Consider the following 9,626-nt stretch of genomic DNA (forward strand, 5'->3'; position numbering starts at 1 on the left):
TATTAGAAGATAAAATTGAAATAGAAAATGTGAAAAAAAAATCAATGAATATAAGCAAAAAAGATCACTTGAGTGAATTTTTGAAGATATTTTTTTTTTATTTATTTAAATAGATTTGGAGATAAATGAAATTGAATTTGAAAATATATTATTTTAATTTGTGATTTAAATTAATTTAATATTAATTCTCACAAATTAACTATATTTTTAAATTCACTCTTATTTATCTTTAAATTTACTCAAATAAATAAAAAAAAAATTATTTTTAAATTTTTTTAAATTCATTTAATTACTCTCTTTACAACATGTTATAAAAATTAATTTATAAGTAAGTAAAACTAAAAATGAAGGTAATGTATTCGGCCTTTACCCGAATTAATTAATTATTTATTAAAAAAATCTACCGTTTGGATAACGAGTAAATCACTCAATCCTCATTTAAAAAATGTTTCTTTTTTAAATGGCCAGGTTCCTTGAGTTGGATATGGCGTGATGGTGATTGAACAAACAACTTTGGGAGACAACAGTGACTCTGTTGATTAGCTTTGTTCTCTTCTCATTGCAATTTGAAGCACAACCAATTTTCTCAGTCAATGCCGACAAGCGACTTCTTGATCTTTGTTCGGTAACCCTCCTCTTCTCCAATCTCAGTGATTGCCAAAGAAGATAACTTTTGGTCAAAATAAACATGACCCACCAAAAAGTTTTGATTTTGTTCGTAGTTAGAAAATGGGGTTGTCATTTTAAATTTCGGTCGCTGTGTTCTTGTAGTCTTTGTGCTGCTGAAGCGTTGCACTCTGGAAGTAGTATTTTGAGGTGAACAACATGAGCCAGTCGTTCTAAGTCTAATTGATGTTGATTTTGTAGTGTCCTCACTTTTCTTCACTCTTTAATTGTGTTTTGGTTTTGCACTACTTGTTAGATAGAGATTTAAAATGAAACTAACTTTTATGCACATGTTGGAATGAGGGGATTCCTCTATTCATATTCCGCTGCCGTCCTACCAAAGAAATAGGAAATATTTTAAGACACCCTTCAAATATTTGGGAAAACGAAATTAAAATCTGAGTAGAGGGGCCAAAGTTTTGTTGTTTTATCTAAGTTACTTGTACCTTTGTCGTGATAAAGAATATATAAAATATGTGATCATGATGATTGCGAATGCTATTGTTTTCTCCCAACCTTTCTTTTAACCCTTGTATCCAGAGGAACCATAGTTTCTAGGAAGAATAAATGCTTATTTACCTTGGTTTTTAACCTACCCAATCCTAGTTTCTGAAGATAGCTTTGAAGTTATTGTCTCTCTTTCATTTGTCCTATTCAGAAAATATCGGTACCAAGATGCAACGTTTTGTAGGTGTAAATATAACTTTCCCCACAAGTATGGTCACTGTATTCAGTTTCATACTACTTTATCCTTGATTATTGCTAGTTGTGTTTTAGCTAGTCGTATATGAAAAGGTGTCATGCATTATTGTCTGGAGGATCTTGTTATATTGAGATACTTTAATGTTCATGGTCACACGAAGAAAGCTTTGAAAGTTAGAACAATGTTTTGGAAAACTCCGTCTGTGGATTTTTTTTAAATGCAACATTGATGGTGCAGCTAGAGGGGCTCGTGATCTGATTGCTTGTAGTAGTATTTTCCATGACGGTACAAGTGAATACATTGGTGTTTTTGCTTCCTTCATTGGTGTGGCTGTTGCTTTGCAAGCTAAACTGATGGGTGCTATTATTTGTATTGAGATTGAGTTTGTTAGAGGGTGGACTTTTTTGTGATTGGAATGTGATTTCACTCTTGTGATTGTTGCTTTCAAGAACACCTCTGTTGTGTCGTGGTCCATTAGGGTAGATGGAATTGTTGTGTTGCTATGTGCAGAATTATCAACTTTTATGGTGTCAAACATCTTTAGAGAAGGAAATAAATGTGTTGAATTGAAAATACTGAAATTTATGAGGGACTTGAATTGAAACTTAATCAAGCCAAACAATTATAACTTTCCTCAAATGCTTGATGCTCTCAACTACAGATTTAGTACTTGAAAGACTGAAAATTGAATATTTTTTTTTTTCTCTAAACTAACTTAGATTACTGGTTTTGGCTTCAAAGAAAGCTTGTGATGTTGTAATTATGATGCCTAATGCAGGATGTTATAAAAGAAATAGCAATATCTTGATGATCTTTATTTGATGGCTAAAGTTTGAATAGCTTGGAAGTCTGAACAGAGTGTTGCCCATTTGTTATGGTAACATAGAACGCTATGGAAGCACTTCATGATAAGAAATTAATTGAATATGAAGAAATCATTCTCGTTAATTTTTGTTTATGTGAAATCAAGAAGATTTACATGCAAGAATAAAGGTGTAAAAGGGAAATAGCAGTGCTGCTGTATCAACTCCCTGAGGTTACATGGCTATGAAAAAGCACATGCACAGCTAGCTGTAAAATGTGAATAAATACTCATATTACCTGCCTTCAAGCGGATGGTTGGTCAAGATCAACCATACCGAGCTTGGTATGGAGTTTGCTGAAAGCAGTAAGTAAGACGGCCGTAGTGAAAGGAGCAAGTACAAGAACCTTAGTGAAAAGATCAGCTGCTTGATCTTTTACAGAAGTATGCAGCTACTGCATAAGGCCAGATGACAATTCTCCCACACAATGACAGCTAGTTGTGAATGGCACACGTATTTTGATTCAGTATTTCTAGTGTAGTTGTTTAATGTTGTGTAAATTATAGTAGTAGTGAATTTGCTCAATATTCAAAGAAAATTTGCAGCTTCGTTGATAGAATTGTATCGTAGCTTGGTTGGTCATGTAATTATGTTCTGTTAAGCTACCATTTATTTTTAAAATGTCATCGCTTCTCAGAAAAGTGACAATTGCTTAACCAAAATTAACTAATCTAAACGTGAACTTGAGACATTCAGCCGAATTTACAATTCCCCATATGGTAATAAGAATAAACTAAATGATGTAGCTGGCTGAAGGAGAAATACTTTAAATTTCAATTTGATAACTTGTAGTGATAATGTACACTTGCTAGTTTACCATGTTGAATATGCAACACAGCATCGGACTGCTTAGTATTGTTTTGGTAATAAAAGAAACTATTGTAACCTTATTCTTATCGTTGTCCTTTTTCTTCCATTTCGGGGAAAAATATCACTAACTTATGCTGTATTCTTTATTTTTTGCATTTTGAATATGTTATATATCCTACTTGTGCTTGTTCCTTTACCCTCTTCCCAATTAAAATATGTTGTTGCATTGATTAAGAAAACAGTCTCCTTAGATTTTGAATATGTTATCCTACTTGTGCTTGTTCCTTCATATAATTGATGGCATTCTTTCTCTTGATATATGGTATCTTATTATAATTAAGTTTTTCTAAAATGGAAGGACAATTTAATGAAACTAGATAGATTACACTATTCTAATATATCAATTATCATATCATAGCAAGAGAAGCTCATAATCCCTCGTAGCTTTGGGGCAGTAATCCAGGAAGTTGAGCTGAAAGCTATTACCTAGGAAACAAAATTTGTATTATTTTATTTTGGTGATGCTTATTAATGATACTACTTATTCTCAATTTTGTACAATGAAAGTATGACTGCATTCTGAATTCAAAGATATTAAGCATTCTACCAAAATGCTGGTAGGAATGTGGTAATACAGTAGTGATGATGGTGTTAACAAAGTATGTTGAGTGATGGTGGTAGGGTAGTGGTGATAATGATGGGAATGGTACAGATGTTGGTGATGATCAATTACAGAACAGCACTACTTCCCCTTCCCCCCAAATGCATGTTGGCCATGCTCAACTTCAAAGAGAGTGAGGGCATGAACAGTACAACTTACGAGTTTAATTTTGTCTATTGTCCGTTTCATTTTTTCTTGGTAATTAAAATATAGAAATAACTTCCTTTATAGATTTGTTATGTTCTTCATTTTGAGAAAAAACGGTGATGACATAAATTCACCTGTATTGTTACTTTATATTTAGTCTCGATCTTCAGTTTTGTGTTTCTTCTTGTATTTCTTGTTTAATTATCACTTTGACTTAGGCAAATGATAGTTTGCTCAACTATGAGATTGGATTGAATACATGCAACATTTGGGTTCTTTGATATGAATACTTTTGTTTAGACTGTGCATCCTTAATAATGGTCATAATGTTTAGAATCTATTAAATATATCAGATATCTTATATAAATATCTTATCTTTATCTTTTATTTTTAATTAGTTTGTTATTTATATTTTGGGTTTAGTTTATATCTCTTTTATTATAAATACAATATTTTATATGTATGGAGATTAATTTTATACTTAATTTTTAAACAAATATAAACATGTAAGAAATGTTCCTTCATGCATTAATGCTGTCCTTTGAAAGTATTGACTAGCTTTCTCTGTAGTGATGGTGATAACAAAGATTGGTGTAATGGTACTGATGCCCTTATGCTATAGTTGCAGTAAGAGCATTCATCTTTACTCCCTCATGGTTGGAAATTAACCAAGCTCAGTAAGAGTACCAAAGTAGGTGGAACATTACCTCGTTAAGTTCTGTATCAAACAGTATGGCTTCACATCTGACCATCCCCCTTCCTGATTTATCTTTATTGGACCCGCATCACCATGGCTCGGGATATTGGTTGAAACCAGTCAATGAAATAAACCTTCCTATCTAAATTGTATTTTCATTCTCATAAACAGGAAATCATAAATTGTATCCTCACATTCGGTCTCCTCATTTTTATCCCAAGTTAGATCTTTTCTTTCCACCTATACCATTTCTCACATCTAGTCTTGTTTAAGTATACTACTTCAAAATTATATTGGATGTGTCAGACTAAGAACATGTGTTGTGGGTCTTGCTGGTTTGAGAAGTATTTTAGTGTATATGTTTTAAATTTAGAGTGGCAATGCTGTTCTTCATGTCACCGTGCATACTCAACAGTCACCATTGGTTATATCAGGGTGAAAATGATAATTTTGTTTATATACGTTATATAAATCAATCAATTCACAGCTTTCAAAGAATCTCTTATTCTATTTTCACTAATTTCTATCTACCAAACAACTATACATTTAATTTTATTTCTTGTCTATTTCTCTTCATTCAACTTATTTCAATTCTGTTTTTTTTTTCTCTGAATGAAACAAAGCATAGTTAGGTTATTCTTAATGGATGACGTGGAGTTGCTATCTGGGTATACTAAGATCAACTAACTAACTGGGTGCAGAAACCAGCACCTCAAATGGCTTATCTGGAACTGCTGGCATACTAAAATTGGATGGTGGATTATAATTAATAAGCCCATGTACAATTGATGAATGGTAGTATGTGACGAGGAAAGTGTGTTATAATTAGGTAAAGACAATAAAGAAAAATATCTCTTTATTTACTCTTCCTACTTCATTCTTCTAATCAAAATCTCAACGGTTTATTGAATGAAACTGTTCTGGGAGCTTGTGTTCAGAATTTAAGAAGGTTGTTGAAATTGAAAAATTGGTCTAAGTTTTGAAATGTAATGCTATACGTAGGACTCTGGGGTACAATGTCAGAAATTAACCTGCTTGTTTATTCATTTACCACTCCACTCAAAGCAATTATACATTCAGTTCCACACTTAGTTTATTATCATAGCTATACCTTTTTTCTTGTCTAGCTTGATTGGTGCAATTGTTAAGTATCACATTCTTAACGATCTTATATATATTTCCTACATTGAATGACACGATGCTTGTTGTTGTTGAAAAAAATAATAATATAAGGAGTATATCTCTTTTGCTTGTAAGTTGTGATATTCACCGTCTCTGTCTCTCTCTGCACTCATTGGGAAAATTTTAATGATAGAAATCAAACATTTTTAAGTTAAACAAACACATGTATAATTCAGATTACAATAACTTCATGTTTGGCAGCTCCATTAAATGTTAAAGCTGCAGAAGCACAGAACAGCTTAGTACGTGGATTTGATTCTATATGGTAATAATAGCTAGGATTGAATGCTATCTTCACTATTGAATATACAAAAGCTTTGGCGGGAGAGAGTCATTCTGTGATGACCCTTTACAAAAGAACATGACAAACTTCAAGTTGCAGAAAGTGTAGTGCGAATTTGTGTGCATGATTATACAAAATTTAGAAGGAGAAATGAGGAAAAAAAAGATGAAGAAAAGGCGTCCCTATCAGCACCTCCCAATATTTTCGCTGTTGAGAAAATCTTGACTACGATGGTTGAGAAACTTTTGTAGATATGGTCCAGTATGTAGGTCTGTTTCATTTGACAATTTTGTCCCGGAAAGTCAGCAAATACTACGCAACCTCACATTACTGTGCATGATGTCAGTGACGTGAGGAATTTTACAAGTGATGCACAAAAATCCCTATATCAAAAGATTCTACTACCGTAGCGGCAAGAAACTTTGGTCGGCAGTTCTCACTCTGTTACTTTTCAACTTGCCTCTTTTCTTTGCACAATTTGAGAGATACCACACACGCTTCTTGAATCCAATGTCTTAACACCATATCCAAAGTATCCCTACTTTACACTGTTTCTTATGAAATGTGTCTGTCATGCATAATCCTTGTTCCTTGTAACAAACACAAGTGTTACCATAAAACCTGTTTTTTGGAACATGTGTATTATAATATGATCCTACTTTAACTTAATGCAATAACTATGCGCATTAAAGTTTTCTCTTCAATATTTCTATTCTAACTTACTTTTGAATTAATGATCCAAAGATATAAAACCATGCAGAGTTTTATACTTGTAAAACTTCTTATTTTATACTATATTTCATTCTATAATAACATGAGCATTTTCTAATCAATACACGGAAGGTTTAACATACACATATATAATTGTTCATTTTAGATTAAGTTATCACAAATTTTTTATCAATAGAAGTATCTTATGTGTATATAAATCTATATTCATCTTTTATTTTATCTGATATAAAACTTTATTTGTACCTAACAACAACGTGATATGGTTCAAATGTGACGAGAGTTTAATTCGTAAATAAAAAGTATATATATTTGTTAAAAGTGTCAATCTTTGATAAAAATTGGATGACAGCATCCCAAGGATACTATACTCTAGTACGATCGATGACAAAGCTGCGGTATTATATGCTCACCTCATTTATCAAATAACTATAAGAGGGTTATTTATTAAATGTTCATAAAAAGATAAGAATTAATATGAAACAAACCATTTAAAAAAAAAAGAAAATGAAGGTGGTCCAGCACCACTTGCAAGGAGAATGGGATTCAATGTGAAAGAAGTTGATGGGATTTCCAGGTTTTTGGCCAATAATATTCCCATATGTTATAGTAAATATTTAGTTAGGAAGTTTATATATGTATATAAGAAGGAAAAGGATTGTGATATAGTAGAGATGGTTATTTAAAAATGGGTAACAGAGCGTGGGCATTATTGGGAAGAATCTTATTCTGAATGCAGGGGTTGCGTTATCTGAGCTTGCGGGAGAATGATATAAGAATATTTTGTGCCTTAATCCTTTGAGCTACTTGACCAACACCAAGTTTTCCCTTTTGTGCCTTGTTCGCTTCACTAAGTCACAAAAGCCAAGTTTTATAATTCAAATATTCTCATCATCATCATCATGTCGAATACTTATTAACAGACATAGACAGATCTTAATTAATTTTTCTGGGACTAAAGGGGCCATCAATCATTATAACTAACATGGATTTTTTTAAGTAAACCATTTTAAAACAATAATTAAAATCTAGTTTTATTCCTTGGAAGATGTTCAAATATCGATTTTCCTTATCACTTTCACCAAGAAGAATAATGTTGTCCTCCTTAACGTGAAAGGAAGAATTTCATAAATGGAGCATTGAGTTCTATGGAAAGAAGGATGCGAATCAAATCCATGTGCAGATGCTTCAAAAACTTAGGCACTACCATCCTTGTTGTGAGGCTTGTATGCTTGCTTGCTTACCCATACATAGGGTATCGCTTATTGTTTTTTCATAAAGGTTGTGATTAGATAATAGAGAACATCTTTCCTACTTTGTTTGGATGCCCCTTTGGATTATTGTTACGATCCTCAAAAAAATCATTTCCCTTTTGATTGATAATCCTAAGCAACAGTCAACGTTATTCGGGCTGATAACTATTCTGAATTTGACAAAAATGAAATAAATAATAAACAGTTGCTTCTTATTAAGTAAATTTATGAGCCCATATACATACATCAGAAAGATGGTGCCTATGGGGCGTCACAATTGAAATCTTACAAAAGATTTTTGGAGCAACTTAAAACCTAACTAAGTATGCATATGCAGTTTCAGTTTGACTAGGGGGTCCCAGGAGAGGGAGGACCAGTCTCAGTGCCACCACACTCCACTGTGAAATCAATGACATCCATAGCTTCTTCAATATTGCTCCTGTTTGACACTCTTGCTTTCTTTGTTGCCCTCTTTGAAGTTTTCCTCTCGAATATGCGGCACACAGCCAAGGCTGACATCTACGTTACACATCAAACATAAAAGTTAAATGAGAAAGAAATCCGAAAGGTGGTGGTGGTGGATGGATACTGTTGTATATATTGTTTACCTTTGATGGATTTGACTTTAGGGCAAGACGAAACTCATGCATCACCCATTTTGTTTTGGCAAGAGAGCTACCCTTGGCTTTCCAGAAAACCAGAACACTCTTCTTTCCAATCACTTTTTCGTCAGATAACTCAACCTCTTCATCTTTCTCCACCATTTCCCATTGCCCTTTCCCAGCATCGCTCTTGTCAGGGTTTCCTGACACACGGCTCCTCACATCGTAGAAGAAAAACTTCTGCCAATTCATGTACTTCCCACCTACAAATAAACAAACACACATTTCTTTAGATCACTCCGGGGCTTCCAAAAATCGGATCTTTTTCGGACACATTGTCCACTGACAAGAATCACCAAAGAAAATCTTGAAAGAGAAAGAGAAAAGATCTGAGATTAAAAAAGCAAAGAAAGAAGGGTGAACCTCCTGGGAGGTCCCAAGGCTGAGTCTGGAAAACATGATAGTCTTGGATGAGGTCATTGGGGAGTGTTTGTGCCATGATCCTCTTCCTGAGGTAGTAGCCTGCAAGAATTTCATCGGTGGGGTCGAACAAGTAGCCAACAGGGAGCTTATAGGTCTTGCCTCCAAGTGGGACTAACACTTCCATGGCCTTGGATAGATGAAGGAACTTGTGATCAAAGAAATCAATTTATAGATGTGAAGACATGCAGTGTGGTGGATGTCTTTGACTAAGAGAGAGAAAAACCACATACATGCTTACAAATCTTCCCTTCTATTTGACTTTCGAACGAATGGACCATTTTCCTATGTTCTTTTATTTTATTTATTAAGTTTTTAAAAAAAAAGTACAGGAAATTAAATTATTTTGGATTTAGTATTAATTATTTTTTAAAAAGATGCACTCTGTACAAGTTACAACTAATGTAGTACTGTACTGTAGGTGACGTGAGTGAATGAGTAACTTTGTTTGATTTCAGTCAATTGACTATGGCTCAAAATGTGTGACACCTTTGAAATGGCAGTTTTCGTTTATACAAATTTAATATTTTCACATCTTTAACGTGTCTTT

The 9,626-nt window shown here is 33.3% G+C and overlaps 1 protein-coding gene and 1 long non-coding RNA gene across 2 annotated transcripts; one reads left to right on the forward strand and one right to left on the reverse strand.

Annotated features, from left to right (window-relative positions):
• Window positions 1–449: 449 nt before the first annotated feature.
• On the forward strand, window positions 450–2,853 carry LOC111241483. The gene is made up of 2 exons (XR_002667543.1): window positions 450–625; window positions 2,148–2,853. It is a non-coding gene; the product is annotated as an uncharacterized LOC111241483 (long non-coding RNA).
• A 5,327-nt stretch (window positions 2,854–8,180) lies between these two features.
• Window positions 8,181–9,267, reverse strand: LOC106758973 (NAC domain-containing protein 83). The gene is made up of 3 exons (XM_014641988.2): window positions 9,020–9,267; window positions 8,603–8,859; window positions 8,181–8,513 (listed from the first exon to the last, which is right to left on the reverse strand). The coding sequence occupies exons 1-3, from the start codon at window positions 9,201–9,203 to the stop codon at window positions 8,343–8,345; spliced, it is 612 nt and encodes a 203-aa protein (XP_014497474.1). The 5' UTR covers window positions 9,204–9,267; the 3' UTR covers window positions 8,181–8,342.
• Window positions 9,268–9,626: the final 359 nt, after the last annotated feature.

This window comes from Vigna radiata, chromosome 4 (assembly GCF_000741045.1).
Source record: "Vigna radiata var. radiata cultivar VC1973A chromosome 4, Vradiata_ver6, whole genome shotgun sequence".
NCBI classification, from domain to species: domain Eukaryota; kingdom Viridiplantae; phylum Streptophyta; class Magnoliopsida; order Fabales; family Fabaceae; genus Vigna; species Vigna radiata.